The sequence below is a fragment of the Coturnix japonica genome, chromosome 2, assembly GCF_054131305.1.
Source record: "Coturnix japonica strain WE chromosome 2, WE-NBRP24, whole genome shotgun sequence".
In the NCBI taxonomy this organism is placed as follows: domain Eukaryota; kingdom Metazoa; phylum Chordata; class Aves; order Galliformes; family Phasianidae; genus Coturnix; species Coturnix japonica.
Window position 1 is genome coordinate 83,375,964 of NC_140664.1, and position 18,631 is coordinate 83,394,594.

Genomic DNA, 18,631 nt, shown 5'->3' on the forward strand with positions numbered 1-18,631 from the left:
AGCGTTGGAGTGCATCCAGAAGAGAGCACGAATATAATCAGAGGGCTGGAACATCTCTCCTATGAACAAAGGTTGAGGGAGTTGGACTTGTTCAGACTGGAGAAGAGAAGGCCTTCCAATACCTGAACAGAGTTTGTAAACAGGAGGGAGAGCAACTTTTTTACATGGTCTGACAGTGATAGGACAAGGGGGAATGGCATTGAACTAAATGGAGATTTAAGTCAGATATTGTAAAGGAATTCTTTTCTCAGAAGGTGATGAGCCACTGGAAAAAATGACCCAGTGAAGCTGTGGATGTCCCATCCCTAGAGGCATTTGAGCCCAAGCTGGATGGGGCTGTGATCTAATGGAAAGCTTCCCTGCCTATGACAAAGTGATTGGAACTAGATCTTCAAATCAATCTATGGTTCTGTGATTCCCTGACTTCAAAATACTGATGCATCCCAAAAGAAGATTATTGTAAAAACAGTTGTGAGCAATTCAGTTAAGGTTGTACTCTAGGAAATAGTACTGACATTAAAAGCAACAGCAAAGTCCCAGATCACAACCACTTCCAAGGCAAAGTAAACATGTACTTCAAAGTTTGTTTTCAAAGCAGTGATGCAAACAGAACAAATAGCAATATTCCTGAAGACTTAGGGCTCAAGAAGAACACTTAGTAGCTATGGGAACAAAAACTGACAGTTGAGGGAATCATAAAATGGCTTGATTTGAGAAAGAAATCAAGAGCATCTTTCAGTATAAATTTCTACTTGGAAATACTGCAAGACAGACTGCATCAGGAAGCTCCTGTTAGGTGTTAATTCTAACAGCTAAACTAAGCATGTCCAATATCTTCTATGTAGGCAAAAACAGCTTCTAGATCTTGCATTCACATGATTTTAACAGTCATATGGAGAGTGATAATGGAAGATGAAGGACAAGTGTTAAACAAAAAGAATAGATCTGTTAATGTTATTTAAAGGTGAATGGATTTATATTACAAGAAGTAAAGCCAAAATCCAAAAAAAAAAAAAAAAATTTTTTTTTTCTTTCTTTCTTTCTTTCTGTTTTGAAACACATGAAAACAACATATGCTTTGCCTGAAGGAAATGAGTCTATGGAGTAATATCTTCCTGGCACACAGCACTGAGAGAATTAGAAAAGAGCAAGAATTGATGACATTTTATTTTCTCACTTTGCCATTTTCCCATAACCAAGAATAATTTTAATACTTTGCGTTAAAAAAAGAATAAAAAAATTAAAAATAAATTGAATCCTTTTCAAGGTCTAACAGAAAGTAATATAAATCAGAGCGAAACGTTGTTACAGTGCTGTAATCTCCTAACCTTCTATCTCTAGTGGACAGCAGAATGATTCTTTTTAATACCAGTGAGTTTCTTGCCAGCTTTGTGTCTTTGGGTTTCTTCAAAATGAATTTTTCCTTACAATGAATACAGAATTTTTTAGAGTGAATTTTGGTCCATACTTTTTTCTTGACTTTTTTTTTTTTTTTTTTTTTTTTTGGCAAGGTGAAGTGTGTATAAATATTAAGTATAAATAATAGAAAGATGGATTTGATTCTCCTCTGTTTATTTGGGGAAAGGTATAACTGGGATATTCATACCATGTCATCTGAATATGGTATAGCGTATGGCTCTTCCTAACCTCCCTTGTTGTTCCACTTGGGTTTGCATTTAACAGTTTACTCTCTGATGAAGAGAACATGTTTAGTTTGACATCAGTAAAGACAAATTTTCATTATATATTATTTAGCTGCATTTGTGATTATAGATATGTTATAGAGTCAGACCTTACAGTGCTACCTTGAGGCCAGCACCTCCCACAAATTCCCCCTGAATCAAGAAAAAAAATCAACTCATTCTTTGTTTTTACTTCACTTCCATTCTGACAGCTATTTCAGTTACAGAATAAGTTGTGGTACTGATAGCAGTGACATTTTTTATTTTTCCAAGAAACAGAATCTGCCACAAAATGTTTCTTACTTTTCCCTGAAATGAAAACCAGATTAAAACAGATTTTTAAAAATTCAAGATCTGTGTTTGAAGACTATTTTGCTGATGAAGTAGTGACAAACTGAGTATCTGACATCTTTTTAATGGCAAGATCTAGACACAATACTAGCACTTTGTCCACACTATCCAGTGACACAGTTTATTTCCAGTCTTGGTAAGCCCCCTGTCAATGGACCATGAAATTATAATAATCTTATCTGTAGCAAAATCTGCCATTGCATTCTCATGCAATAAGTAAAGCTGACACAAAACTCTTTATAAAAAACATTGTCTTGATGCAGCTAGTTCTCCATCCTGCTCATTAAGCGATTCCTCTAATGCCAAGATCAGTGCTTATTTCTCTGTTTATCTTGGTTTAGTCATTGCATCTTAGGCAAGATGGATTTTATTCTTCTCTGCTTCTTAGGGGAAAGGTATAACTGCGATATTCATACCATGTCATCTGAATATGGTATAGGGTTATGGCTCTTCCTAACCTCCCTTGTTGTTCCACTTGGGTTTGCATTTAACAGTTCATTTACCTGCTTCCCTGGACTATGATAAATGTGGTGCTCCTGGTGATGGTAGCTACCAAGGGGGTCTCTGAAGAAGAGACAGTCTTTGGGATCACGTGACATTTTCCCCTTCAGGGCTTTGCAAAGCACTACCAGAATCCCGAGATGGACTCACTGCTGGCCACAGAACCAGTGCAGTTTGTGGTGCCCTGATCTACTCAGGAGGTAAGCATTAGAATTGTCAATGAGCTGAAGAGTTTTGCTCGAATTAAAGCAGAGGGAGTAGCCAGACTGAGAGTAGTGAATGTTTAAGTCTGCTGCAGTGCTATTAGTAAAGATATTGCTTCTTTTACTACTTCTACTGCTGCCACCACCCTGACTTAACCTTTTTTTTTTTTTTTTTTTTAAATATTCCTCTCACATATAAAGAATCCTTTTATTATTTTACTTCTGCTTCTGTGATATGTTTCATCCATTCTAGATCTATATTCTGTCAGAACTATTCAGAATTGGTAGGTGAGATTTGTGCCTTCTACTTCTCTTTAAAAAGTACCAGAAAAGATAGATGTTTGAACTTCCCAAATATTTGTTAGCATCATAAGGTCTTGAAAAGCTGGGAAAATGAGAAAAGAAAAAAAAATGCTTTTGCTGTGATAAGAGTGATATATAATACTAATCATGAAAAGGCATATACATTCATTATAAACCTAAATTAGGTGAAAATTGTCGTGCTACGTCATGAGAAGGTGGATTTTATTTATTTATTTATCTTTTTAAAAATTTTTTTCAAAGTTCTTCGCTCTGTTACTATAGTTCAGGCTTATTCTATGTTCAATTATTCACTCAACTTTTATAATAAGTGCTAAACTATACCATTGTAGCTTTACACACACACACACACACACACACATACCATAATAAATAAGAACACAAGATTATTGACATCAGAACTGTTAATGTCACTCAAATTGAATTTATCTTCATAAAAATAAACTTTCTTCTTGAACGGGTTTTCTTAAGTTTCTCCACACAGATTAACTGGGGAGAAGATTTAGGCATCTAGATTGGCTGTTGATAAGAAATTCTACAACTTCAGAGAGGACTGCCTGGCTGCAGCACTGATACTCAATGAAACTGACTACTTTACAAATGTTTACTATTCTGGCAGAAGAACTGCTTATACTGGGAAAAATCTCAAGCATAAGAAAGCAAGCTCCTAATGTAGGTGAATCGGAACAATATTTCTGCTTCACTTATCCCTTAAAACAGTGAGCATTCACGCTGAAAAAGCTTCTCTTGAGGCATAATGCTAATAGGATACAGAATGTATCTGGTTGTTTTATAATACACAGGACTGAAGTATACGTCAGCACAGATTATCTCAAAACTGGAAATCTGCAAAATTACTGCAATGCATTTGACTAATTAATATAAAAGGGATCAGTTATCAGAGTGTTTTGGGGATTGCAGGTGAGCTGCACACCTGCAAAAGACTGTAGTTTATGTTTATTTTGTAATAAAATAAATATTTTGTAATAATACAAACCAAAATACAAACTACTTATAAGGACCTTGTTAATCTGTTCTTATTCCCTCTCTCCCTTATAAGCTGTGTTATCATCTTGCATACACACTGATGTAGTATACACAATCTGACAAACTTCAAGACCATTTTGGAAGGTGGTGTTAATACTTTCTATATTAGCATTTTGTAATAAGAAGGCTGTCAGTATGGAAATTTGCCTGCAATGGTCAAAGATCCTATAAGGTAACTGCTTCCAGAAAGAAGCCAGTAATTCCCTGTACTCTTTTGAACTGGTAAGATAAATAGGAAATCCTTGTGCTGCAAAACAGTACCATAAATAAATAAATAAACAAACAGAAAAAAACCCAAAATTAAAAAATAAAATTAAAAAAAAAAAACACATCTCTCTGAATCTCTGCAAAATCTCGGTGAAAGTAATGCAAGATCAACAGACTGGAAGAAAGATGCATTGGGAAGTAGTGACAGGTATACAAGAGGACATGGTTTAGGATTGGGAAAGGGTTCTGATCTGCTGTATTGAAACAAAAGAATTTGTCCAGGCACACACTGGACTAAAACATTTGATTTTCTTTTCTCAGTAAATATTCCAAACATGCCAGAGCAACAGAACAGTTCTCTGTCTCTGTTACCTTTTGCCCCGTGCTTTTCCTGATTGCTTTCTCCCTTTCTCTTAGATGTATTATGCCCTCTTCTAGCTTTGAAGATGGCATTGCTTTGAACTGAGGACTAGACCAATGACCTGCAGAGGTCCCTTTCAGCTAAGATTCTATGATTATCTAGTTGTCACAAATCCTTCTGTCTTTTGGCAAAATCTTCAGGCTTTTTTCTAACATTAAAATCTTCATCTCTGTATCTTATGAAACCACTCCCAAATGGATTCTTCCTTAACCCTTTACTATAATATCTGGCTTTGATCTATGTACTATTCTTTTGTGTACTCTTCCTTTGTCTACCTCGTAATTTATGACTCTTTCTAATTCATAAGCCTGAAATTATTCTGGAGAAGAGGAGGCACAGGGAAGACATTATAGCTCCCCACAACTACCTGAAAGGCTATTGTAGCACAGTTGAGATCAACCTCATATCTCAGTTATCAGTGAGAGGATGAGAGGAAATGACATTAAGTTGCATCAGAGGAGATTCAGGTTGTATTAGGAAAAAAAAAAAAATAAATCTTGGAAAGTAATAATACATTGGAAAAAACAGCTCAGGGCGGTGGTGAAGCTGCCATCATTGGAGGTTTTCAAGAGATTTGGTATTTGGGGATGTGTGTTACTGGGAGCGTTGGTAATGGGTTGACAGTCAGACTACATGACTCTAGAGTTTTTTTTTCCAACCTTAGTGATTCTTTAATTCTGTGATTTTATACCTCACAGAATGTGAGTTAGAGCATTCTAGGCTCAAGAACAAGGATATTTTCATAACCTACAGATATACAGATCCTACTACAGGATTTTTGTAATTTGTTTGTCTGTTTGCATTTGCAGAACAAGCTACCTAAAATATTTTGTAAATTATATGTTAGTGAACATTAAGAACTATTCCATCTTTATTGCTTTGTACCATGTTGTTCTGCACAATCTTAAAGTCTACCAACAATGAAGGACCAAAGATCTTTTAAGTTAATTCTCAAAGTGCAAATGGAGTTCTGGAATGAAGGCTGCTTTTCTTTCTCCCATAATTTGAGATGGATGGTTTCTTTCATCCAGCTGCATAGAAAACAGCCAACAGTTCTTCACTTTCCCTTTCTATATTTACAGCATTCATACACTCCTCTAGTCTACTTAACTAGTCTACTTAAGTACTGTATTTTATACATATTCCTAAGTTTGCAACTGAACATTCACAGCAAGAAAAAGGAATTTGTGTCTATAGCTCTTCTGAATGTATTCTTCTAACTTTTAATATTAATGTTAATTGGGAATGACAATGAGCTTCCTATCTTATCTAAATTAAGTCTTCCTTTTCTGTTTATCATTTTGATTTCCCTCCTATTCCCTTTTCATGGGAGTGGATGACTAATTTCCAAAAGTGAATGAAAATCATCATGCAAACAGTCATATTAATCAAAAAGAGAATATGAAAAAATCTGGAAAACAAAAGAAAAAAAACCCCAGGCTCTTTGACTAATATCCCAGATGAAAACACAGAAGGATATATCTCTCACTTTGTCAAAATAAACTCCAATGTTCTCAAATATTCTTTCAGCAGGAGGCTACATTACTGGTGGTTTTGAATCTAAATGTCTAAGCTAATGAATGATCTTTAGGATTCAGAGCAAATGCCCTCAAAGGCATGAAAAATCTGAGGCATTTTACAAATGACCCTTTTTTGATGGAAACATAATGTGGATAAATACAGATAGAAATAACCAGGACAGGTGAACTTTAGATACTTAATGTTTCTGCTTCTTTTTCCTTCACATGAACACACACAATTAAAAATAAAACATGCACATTAAAAGAAAAAAAACTGTAAGACCCCATTCTTCTACTTTGTTGTGTGTGAATGATTGCTTTCGCTTTTTTTCTACTGGTAGTTTAATTTCATTGGTGAAAAACAAAATTAAGTTTGTTATCTGCAAGATGGATACTTACTCAGACTTGGGAAGATACATTGCCCCTAATTTTAAAATGTTCTCAATATATAATTCTTCTAATCAAATATAAGTGTCTTGGTACATAGTAGTAAGAACAAAAGAATGATGGATTAAGACTTGTATTTTTTTCCCCATCTTAACACAGAAAGTGTATTTTCATTGAAAAAAAATATTTTCCTTTTTCAAATGTTCTCTTTTTGAAGGCGAACTCTCAAACAACTATAGATCAAATAAGGCATTATCATTTAAACATTTTCTATTCATTGTCACTGATGGTGGATTTTCACAAGAAAACAACACAAGTCTCACAGACTGCTTTGTGTTACAACAACATGATGACATGTGAGAATGTTTGCATCAGGCTTGGGAGTGGTTCGTGTATACCTGTGTACTACTATTTCTGTATTATTTCTGAATTTCACATACATAACTCTGAAAGTAATGCCTCCTATTTATTTCCATGGAGAATGCAACTGCTGTAAAGAGTGCAATAACACTGTTTGATAGAGCAAATTCTCAGCTACAAACCACTATTTTTCAACAGTCACCACCATTAGCTGTGAATTTTTGCCAGCAATGAACAAGAGACTGCTTGCCACATTCATAAAGATCTGCACCAGCAGGGGTGGCCTACTGTTTCCCAGCTGATATGTCCACTTCATGATAGGACAGCCCAACCAAAACTGACATTGTTTTCCATGGTCTTCAAACTGTTACGGGACCTGGTGTTATCATGTTGCAAGAGAAGAGTTGTTTTCCTCTTGTCCTGACTCTGGAATTTTGAGCCTTCAGGTTAAACAGCATTTTTACATAGTGATCAGAGTTGATCATTTGTCTGCTTTCCAAATAATCCAGAAGGATCACCACTTCCTATCCAAAAGAACAGTGCACATCACTTTACCTGCTGGCGGCAGCATTTTGAAATTCTTTGGTGGGAAATTCATGTCACCACTCCATGCACTGCCATTTTGACTCTAGCTCATAGTGGTGACATCGTGTCTCATCACTGGTAATGATGTGATCCACTATACTGTCACCTTTCATTTGGTACTGTTCAATAGATCCTGACAGTCTTGCATACAGTGTTGTTTTTGTTCCTGTGTGAGCATTCATGGGACCCACTTGACACAAACACTGTAATATTCTAATGTTATCACCATCATTTCCATACACTGAAACCAGCTCCATAGACAATTCCCTAACTGTAATCCACCAATGTGCATGGATAAGCTGGTGGGAACACTGTTCATTTCGTGGTATGACAGCTGTGCATGGTCATCTGGAATGTGTCTTCTATTTCACATTGCTGAAACCCACTGCCTCACTCTTCTTACATGCACTGTTTGGTCTACATAAACATTAAGTATCAATGAATATCAGTGGGTGCAATTATTTCTGCATGGAGGAATTTAGTGGTACATTCTTGCTTCATCCATACTTTCATGTCTGATGCCATTTTGTCGGACTACCTCCTATGGTACTGTCATCTGCCACATGACAACAAAATGTAATGGAATATTGGTGGGAAGGTTCTGCCTCTGCTGCCACACCGCCAACATCCACCTCTGATGTCCTGGACCAACATCATAAAATAAACAGCAGTTATGGAGCTGTCTTCCTAGTTCCTAAACTCACTGAGGGACTAAGAAAAATATATAAGGTCTTAATGTGACACTTGGATGTTAATTGAAAAATAATCAGTCGTTTCTTGCATAGAGTTTGACAGCATGCAGTAGCACCAACAGCCTTCTCCTACTCCATTTTCAGAGTATCTTGTATTTTTATTGCTATGACGTAACTGTAACTTAAGACTTACACTATGCTTTCTACTCTTTTTTTTTTTTTCCAAAACAATTAATGAAGCTCAGTAAATGTCATCTTTCATGATCTTACTGTCTAAAGTTTTGCAACTGTATCTAGTTCTCATCCAGTTGTCTTGACAAATCATGTTTTAATTGAGGATGTCACTGAATATTGAATATTACATATATAAAATGATTCATTTTTGTAAAATAATATCTACATAACGTTCAGTATTGCATAATATTGAATATATTGCTGCATAATATTGAAAATTATATATATTATGCAATTAATCATATAAATATTGACTATATATAAATACTCTCTGTGTATTTTTCAGACAATCCTGGGCTAGTGAGCCATGTTCCAGTTGGCATTAGAATCCTGGATGTTAATGACAACCCTCCAGAGCTCGCCAGAGAGTATGACATAGTAGTCTGTGAGAATGCAAAGCCTGGTCAGGTAACTCTCAGTTATCTTTTTCTCACTGAGAATGAAGAATTACTTTATTTGTTAATGCTACATATGTTAAAAGTTTATTTTGGTCACATGCCATATTTCCTTCTGATTTCATTTTCATATTTCACATTTGACTCAAATTTTTAAATGTATTAGTTTGTATTTTAACTGTATTAGACTAAAGGGAGAAGACTGGAAATGAATTCAAGGTGTTTTTCTTGTTATTTCAAGAAAATACATTACAGAAACCTTAATCTTGTCATATGGAATTGGAAAAGCCACTATCCTGTAACAAATGGATGAAGCAGATTTAACAGCTCTCACCAAGTACCATGTGGGAGAAAGGTTTCAAATATAACTCAGTGGAATGACTAACATCACTGCTGTCCTCACTTTCTGTATGTTTGATTGCTCAGAAGTATTCAGATGGAAAGTCAAATGAGGGTGAACCTATCTGTGAAGTATCTTTAAAGAAAACATGCTGAACAACTCTTCCAAAACTATGAGCAGAGGGAAGGTTGCAATTCAGACTGAAAAACAATTATTTTCCAGCTACTGGTCCATGGTTGATGGATTTCACTGTGGTCCATGGTTTGACAACTTTACCAAGCTTGTTTGTTTGTTTGCTTGTTTACAGAAGTACCTTTTTGCGTAGAGAGTTGTTACACAGATATTCATGTCAGTAATGCATTATTACACAGGTTATAGATTGGAATTGTGAACTTGCATCATACCCATATGAGACATACTTTGATTTTTATATTCAGTATACAACTAGGCTTCAGAAGAGATTGTGATGTCCCTGGGATATTAAGAAAAACAACAACAAAACACATAAAAACAACAACAAAAAAAAACCAAAAGTACCTGGCTCATGCTCAGAAGATTTTACTCTCTATTCTAAGAGGAAAATAAAGAAAAGTCAATGAATAGCAAATATTAAAGCAGAGCAAATAAACAAAGATTGCAGAATAAGACAACTTTCCGTGTGCTAGAAAATGTGTCGAGATGAATGGTTTGAATCACTACAAAGACAGTATTTATTCTGAATTATCCATCATCTGGTAAGAATGAGTAGTACAAAATATCACTAAAGAACAAATTCTGTCAGACAGTGCCAGGCACACCTACTTGTCTGATGCTTGAGGCTGGGCTGCAGCTCTGCCCTGTAGTGTATGAGTCCTTGTTCCTTCTTCAGGAATTCTAAGGAGATAAGTTGCCATTAAGGACATTTGTCCTAGCACGTCTGGTTTGAATTTATTATGTGCAAAATAAACTGGTTATTTGTAATTGCCAGACTTTTTGTTTTTGCCTATTTATTTTCAGGAGAGGTATCTACAGAGAGAAATCAGAGACAGAATCGATCTCCCGATTTTTATTTTTTTTTTCTCTCCAAGGCTCTATTTATTTATTTTCCAAAATAATAATAACAACATTATAATGTTATAATATTAATACTTTAAGAAATTGTACTTCAGTGGACCTCCCAAAAAGAATCTCAAAAATGTTTTTGAGAAGATGATAATTTCCACACTGAAGTGATAGGTTTTTTCTCCATTAATAGTCACTTACTCGGACTGTAAATTCTGTATCTTCAACAGCTTCCAGATGAAGCATAATAGATATTACATATTAATGTAAATGAAGCAGTCGTGATTTGATCTTAGATGAAATATGGAGTTGGAGAACCCTGAGTCCTAGAAATACACTCATTTTCTGTATGGTTGTTAAATACAGCCAATGAAGGAGAATGAAACTTTTGAATCTTCCATCAAGTACCATTACAAAAGAAATCTTCCTTTGTTTAGAACTGGGCTCGTTTTATTAATTTTAAGAAAATGAGAGCAAATAGTGGTTTTAAAAAAGTTCAAATGCTTTGTTATGGAAATTGCAGGAGTGAAATGTTTACATTTTTCTGAATGTTTCCAAGTTCACTGCTTGTCGTGACAGAGCATGAGGTTGTTTAAATGTCTCATAGGTCTACTAGTCACATTGATGACAAAAAATAACATTATTTCTGGGTGTATTTCAAAAGAATAATGGAAAAATTATGGTAGTAATGAAATGTAATTTCCCTGACACTGTCACTGTAAGTAACACACAAACACATGTGCACACATACACAACATTTTTCGGAATTAATGTGTATAAATGTTGTGCTGCCAAGAAGAGCTACCTTATCCTGGACACTGTTATTTCTGATAGTCAAAGGAAGTGAACCGTAGCTGGCAAGACATACTGCTGCTGTAAATTGGCTGTATGTATATTTACTTGTTTATTGATTCAGTTCTGAAAAGCATCTGAGCTGGACCAAATAGCTGCTTTATATCCTTTTCGGTTAGTTCTCCTTCATTAATGAAATTCTTTTTCTTCTGGACAACTCTTACCTTTAAAAAAATAGCACAGCCTTTCCATTTAATCTCTTCAGTTCTATCACAGAGATAGATATTACAGAAGCTGAGTTTCTCTGTCCACATTTTTATTTTAATCAGCAGCTCTGATGAGGTTCATATTAACATCTGTCAGTAGACTAATAATTAGTTGGCCTATTAATTAGAGAAGGGCTAGGTGTACATTTGGATGTCAAATAGATGCACATTTTTGTTCTTCACCTCTAAAAGACTGTCTTCAAAATCCTTTCCTTGGAAAAGGAAAAGCTTATTCTGAAAGACCATGGCCCCAGAATTGTTCTGATGCTCTTTTGACCTGTTCCATTACACACACAGTGTCCACTTTCCACTTGGAAAAGCATGGTTTCTATACCATTTGATGCTGTACTTTTTATATAGGTTGGTGCATTCAGAGGATAGTCAAATTTCCACATGTAAGAAAGTAGGTAGAATGTTGAGTTTTAATGTATCTTATTGATTAATTTTAGTCTAGTGGTAGTGAGGTCTTGATCAAAAGTATATTTGTTGTAAAACGATATACTCTTGAAGCCAAGTTCAGCAAACTATCCTGGAACATTTTATTTAAGAGAGGACAACAGAACAAATGTTCATCTAGTAGGCCATCAAATAAGATCTGAAAGCACATAGCTAAGTGACATATCATTCACTGATGATTACGTATGAGCATGTATGATATATGAGCAATATTTAACAATTCACATTTTTTAAGTTCTGGTCTGAGTTAATTGCAGCTGTGAATTGCATTTAACTGTATTTTTGGTATTTGAGTAATAATGGAAACTGATTGTCTTGAAAATATACTTACATTAACTCCTGTTTTTGTCTTGCTTTGCTCATAACTTTTGAACATTTAAGATATGTATCTTGGATAAATAAATATGTCTGTTTTTACATGGCAATTATTAGAATTTTATATGCATATTATCAACATTCAGTAGAAAACAACTAGCTTTTACTAAACATTTTTACCTGTATTGTCATGTCTTTGGCAAACTTCGTGATTATAGACATTTCAATGTGATCCTGTTCTGCTACAGGTCAGTAAAGAAGTACAATAAAAAATATTCTCAGCAGTTATCAGCAGTATTGTTAATTGTTTAAAGCTAGCATAATCTGTAGAATATACTATCTTGTATGCATTTAGCAGAATAATTATTGTAGTCTATTGGCTTTAAAATGTATTTGTTTTGCTTCTTGTACATGAGTGAAGGTAGAGAACTGCGTGCTGCCTTTTCATTTCAAAATAGATCAACCCTCTGGAGCCCACACTGTTTATGCTTCAGGTTCAGTCCAGACAGACTGCAGCTGAACACTGAACAGAAAAATTGTCATGAAAAGAGCCCTTCTCCCTCCCCCTTTTACATTTCCCTCAGGATATCTATCAGCTCCGTACAGCACTCTATGTGGGCTTCACTGGATATATCACAAGAACAACTTTTATTAAATTCTACTTTATCACTTGAGCTTCCAGACCCAGCATGAAAATGAAAGCAGAGTTAGAAATATTGCTTGGTCACAGATTCCAAAAGCTTAGCTCAGTTTTAGTTGAAAGTAAATTTTAAAAATCATCAGGGCTTTTGAAGGTAAAGGTCTTACCTTTCAAAAATGCCTCTCCTGTACTTAGTTGCTACATCTAATTCTGATCCTTTGGGGCAAACCAAACTATGCCCAGGAGTGGCAGCTGTTTTTTTTATTTTCTGTTGTCTGACAATTTTATAACTGATTCTTATCCAGAATTTTAAACAGAGCTCACCATTTTCCTTAAAATATTCTTTTTCTAAGCTAGTACTGAAGTACAACTCATTGTTAAGATGTCAGGCAAGATGGTGCACTGGGCAGACAATTCAGCTTCAGCCTGAGTTTAGGCTTTATAGAAATGAAACCCTAGGCAAAAGTATAACTCTGAAGGTCAGTAGGAAGTAACACAGATGATAAAAATCTCCACACCAGGGTTTTTGCCTGTACCATACCTGGATGTTGGGAACTGTAGATACTTCAGATGCATTTATCTAGCTCCTAAAACATTTCATGCTAGAAGAAACAAGCTAATGACCCAGTCATATCATCTGCTGAATTTAGCAGCAGTCAAGTAGAAAATTAAAATAAGCAAAATTTGAACATTCTACTAAGGTCAGGTAATATTGGGGTCAAGTTTAAATTTCAGCACATTCATTGTTAATTTTTATTTCAGGTAATTCAGACCATCACTGCAACTGACAAAGACAACTCTGCAAATGGGGCCAGATTCCATTTTTCTCTTGATGAAGGGCTTTCTTTGAATCCCAACTTTACTCTAAGGGATAATGAAGGTAAAACAAACACACAATTCTGTACAACATGGATCTCTGTTTTGTCTGGAATGTATCATTTAACAGATGATAGAGTAATTTCCATGCATTTCTTGACAGAAGGGGAAAATTAGTATGTCATCATCAAACTGGTTAATATCAAGGGCATGGTGTATACAGCATACTGCAAACCATGAATAATCAGATATTCTATTTATTTCCTTTAAACATTTTAGCATTTGTTGTTCAAATATTCACAAATGATTTAAGAAAGGATTAATTAAAAAGGTGTTGACATTTTTATCTGCTTCTGGGTAGGTAGTAATGAGTGAGTTTATTGCCTTCCTTAAGGGAGGAACTAAGAATTTAAGGTGAATGAAAAGTTGAAATTCTGCTTGCATTTGTGGATATGATACCAAGAGTAGTTCTTTCAGTGCTTCTTGAGTCATAGTCTTCCTTCATATTCTTCCTAATAAGACGTGTCTAAAAAATGCAAAGAGTACTTTTGAGGTGCACAGTGGGTGCACCTAATAGTTGCCTTCAGAGTCACTTGGCTGAGTTTTTCTGAATGTTTCTTGCATCAAAGAACCATCTAGCCTTTCAATAAATAAAATAAAATAAAATAAAATAAAATAAAATAAAATAAAATAAAATAAAATAAAATAAAATAAAATAAAATAAAATAAAATAAAATAAGCACAAGAGAAAATCAACCATGCTATTTATGTAATTGTTTCCATTTTACACTCTGTTGAAAATGAAGGTGAACTTTAAATGTTTGTTTGTTGCTTTCCTCTGGATCTTTTTGGTGTAAGAACGTATTGTGTGCTTTTGTTCATATCTGTGTGTGAAAATATATGGTAGTTGGCTTTATCGTAGTTGTATTTTTGCAGTAGTACCATGGGATCCTCCCTGAGATCCTATAGTCACTGCACATCTATAATGACTGAGAAACATTAGCTTCATCACTGTACAAATGAAACTGTTCCTCAAAGATATTTTGAAGAAAGAGAGACTTAATAATCTTCCTTAGAATCTGTTCCAGTGTTAAACTGTTCTTAGCACAGAAAAGGAAATACTTCAATCTTAGAAAATTGGGTTTTGTTTCACCTATGGAGATGAAGAGTAAGTATGCATTTCTTGTAACATTTCACATAAAACTATGAGACAAACAGAAACTCCAGTAATACAGTTTCCAATTTGCATAAACTTTAATACAAAGATATTTTAGCTTTCATAACAAGAAATTTAACTTGGGAAAAAAACAGAAAACTGTAAAATTTAAGTTAAATTTTAGAGTACATTCACAATAACCAGTTATTTTCCATTCACACGTGTCCCTATCTCTACGCAGAAACTGGATATCTGTTATTTTGTATTCCAGGAAATAGCTGAGAAATAATGGGCAGAAATATTTCTGATGTTTGTCAAGTTTGCTACTTTATTTCTGGATTTAGTAATCCAACTATGGTTGGGATTCTAGGATTTTGTTTTGTTTTGTTTCTATAGAAATTTGCCAACAATTGCCTTAAGAGAGTTTTCAGTGTTTTGCAAAATGCTGAAAAACAAAAGCTCAACATTGCATTGAATGTGGTGGTCAGCAATAGCTTTATCTGTGAATGCAAAGCTGTATTTCTCTTGCAGACTTTTTTGAATTTCCTCTTTTTATTTTTCAGGACAAAGGATTAATTTCACAGAAATCTCAGGAGACTTTTTCTTTCCTTACTTTTCACAACCCTAAACAACTGAATACTGCTCTGACTTTGAGCTGCCATGCATTATTGCATGAATGTTCAATTCTACTCCATTATCAGTACAGCTACAAGATCAAAAGACTCTATGGCAGTAAATTAGATCCTTACATTTTAACACATCCATGCACTTTCACTGAAATCTAGAAAAGCTACACAAGCATAACATTTCCTAATTTATCCCTACATACATGTGTCATGTCAACATATGCATGATTCAGATTAGTAGATATTAAACTGTCATTCCATACAATTGATTGTATGACTAGGTAAGGTTATCTCTCTTGAGCTTGAGCCTTTGGTCATTAAAAATTCACAGTTTTAAAGCTCCAGTCCTTGAGTACATACCCACAAAATACAGAAATTAAAACCCTTAGAGGAGGATTTAGGACTATATCAACTATGCAGTCTGTCCGAACCTAAGAATTGATTGGATCACCTTCTGGATTCTGATGGTGTTGATGATATTCATTTTAAAGGAAAAATATAGAGAAGACAAAATATGATATTTTTTCCCTGCTGACTACCTTATGCTATAGTACATTCTTTGATGCTGGCAGAAGTTTTTTGTTTTGACAGTTCAGAGAGAGAAAAAAAAAAAATTAAGAGTGTGAGCAAGAGGACAGCCAGCAATATGATGCAGTATCCATACCCATGTAAGCAAGAATAGCTATAAAATTTCTTTGCTATACAAAGAAAATGCATTAGGTTGTAATCATTCCCTGAAGTCTGCAATTTTAGAAAGCAAACCCAGGAAACATGCCTCTTTGTTTGAGAATTGTACTTATGATGGCTTTTTAATGAAAACAAGGTTGTTTACAATTTATTCTGTCCAGGGAAGTGTTGCTATTTCTACTAAAACCTGAATGGCCAAATTGTTATTTCATTTGGAAGTGCTTTTTTCCTTACTGTTTGGATGCTACATATCTGAGTTATTTGTTGTACATGTTCTCCTGACATTGTTTTTCGCTATGTTACAATAGATAATTTTGAAATCCTGATCAGTTTTGTGTAATGCCTTAAATTTACAGTTTTTGCCTCATCAGAAATATCAGCTACTGCGAGTCCAGTTTAAAATTTGCCTGGGCATTATGGTGAAAGAACCTCTTCAGAACAGAACTGTTCCATTGAATTGTAAAACTGCAGTCATTTGGGTTGGAAGGGACCTATCTCCTCTGCCATGGGCAGGGATACCTTCCACTACATGAGGGTGTTCAAATCCCCAACCAGCCCAGCCTTGAACACTTTCAGGAACTGAATATTTACAACTTCTCCGGTCAACCTGTTTCAGGGCCTCACCACCCCCTGAATTTCTGAGAATTTCTTAATTATTTCCAATATAAATCTACCCTCCTTTAGTCTTAAGCTGTTAGGCCCTAACACTGTGCTCCCTCCCTGAGAGAATCTCTTCTCATCTTCCCTGTAGACCTTTCCCCCTCTAGGTACTGGAAAGCTACTATAAGGTTTCACCAGAGAGTTCTCTTCTACAGGCTGAACAATCCCAAATTTCTCAGCCTCTCTTCATAGGAGAGATGCTCCAGCCCTTCGATTATCCATATGGTCCTCCTCTGGACTCACTCCATCAGGTCTGTGTCCTTAAATCGGGGACCCTGGAGCTGAATGTGGGGTCTCAAAAGAGCAGAGTAGAGGGGGAGAACCATTTTCCTCAACAGTACTGGTAATTCTTCTCTTGATGATACAAGATACAGTTGGCCATCTGGGCTGCTCACACACACTGCTGCCTTGTGATTTTTCATTAGTGAACACCCCCAAATCCTTCTCCTCAGGGATGTTCTTTATCCATTCTCTACCCAGTCTGTATTTATGCTTGGGACCACCTCGAGTCAGGTGCAGGACATTGTACTTGGTATTCATGAGGTTCACAAGGACCCACCTCTCAAGTCTGCCCTCTGAATGGCATCCTTTCAAAGCAATGAATTTAATAATTACACTTTTTCTTTTAATCCTGAAAGAATCATAGTATTTTTTTCCAGATGGTCAAAGTATGGCTGATATATTTATCAGAATTCATTAGCTAGATGGAAAATACATGTGAGAATATTTCACTGTTATGATACTCCTATCTATTAATATATGGATGCACATGTGCACAGTCTCTCTCGCTGCCTGAATTTAAAATACATATTCTCTTTCCTTGCTTATTTTGTTGCCCACTAGAGACCTCTAGCAGAAGTTATGCCACACTTTTAAGGGAGTTAGCAAAAGATTGAATCCCCAGAGGACAGGTCACTTTGGTGCGGGAGAGCATTTATGAATTTTACGCACTGTAAAGCAATGTTTTGCTGTTGGTATTTTTTTCACAAGATATACAGTCTATAATGGATGCTCCAATGGGTCTTGTAAATTTACTGGGCAGTAAAGGGTTTGTGCAGACTGTACAGTCTCACCCAACACTGCCAGTAAGATTTGTACATTCTTCTGCCTTTGGAAGTTTTGAACGCTATCCTCTGAAGTTAGACAAAGTTTACCTTACTTCCAAGGAAGAGCAACTCAGAATATGTAGGAATTTTTCTGCTTTCCTTTTATTTCTTCAGGACATAGGTTTCATTTCTCAAAAAATAAAAATTTTTTAAAAATGCAGTTTTGTTTTTCCCATATACCAACTTTTCTCTAAGATTTGGATTTTGGAAAATTTTGCAGTCATGGGGAATGTTCTGGAACTGAATCAAAGGTGGACTGCTTTTCTAATCCTGACTCTTCGGAAATTCCTTTTTGTTAATGTTCTGTAATATTGTGGTCACAAGTTATTTAATATCCACAGACATGAAAGATCTAGAGCACGCTGAGTTCTACAGTGTCTGTATAAGATGAAATTTGTAATGCATTCATACACCATGGCTGATGCTAATTAGTGTTTTTCCCATGTTAATGATCAAAACTTAGTGAAAAAAAGAATCAGATTTACTTTGTATGGCTATTATTTAGGAAGATCGTCACACCATACCATTATAGAGCATCTAAAGTGGCACTGAAGGTCAATTTAAACCCTACTCTTTGGTACCTAACAGAAATGGAAAACATTTATGAAATTCTCTTCTTTGTTTATATAAAAGATGTAACATTCTCTCTCAGGTTCCATAGTAATGTATATTCATACCGCCCTTCAATGAAATATCATCCTGTAATGAAGAGAAGCTGTAATGAAGAGAATCTGTAACTGTAGGAGAATGATGCGGAAGAGACAAATAACATCTGAGAAAGTGCGAATTAGCATTATAGGTAGTAACTGCAAGCACAATCCATA

General features: G+C 35.2%; 1 protein-coding gene across 13 annotated transcripts in view; it reads left to right on the forward strand.

The window, feature by feature from the left end:
• CDH18 (cadherin 18) overlaps window positions 1-18,631 on the forward strand; it is a 444,808-nt gene that overhangs the window by 412,112 nt on the left and 14,065 nt on the right. For 7 of the 13 annotated variants that reach the window (XM_032442474.2, XM_032442475.2, XM_085537830.1 and 4 more), the window contains 2 exons: window positions 8,798-8,919; window positions 13,519-13,636. In XM_032442474.2, the coding sequence (XP_032298365.1) occupies window positions 8,798-8,919; window positions 13,519-13,636 (240 nt within the window). Of the gene's footprint in view, window positions 1-2,644; window positions 2,735-8,797; window positions 8,920-13,518; window positions 13,637-18,631 lie in introns of all 13 variants that reach the window. The other 6 variants (XM_015854439.3, XM_032442471.2, XM_015854436.3 and 3 more) reach the window with 1 other exon arrangement.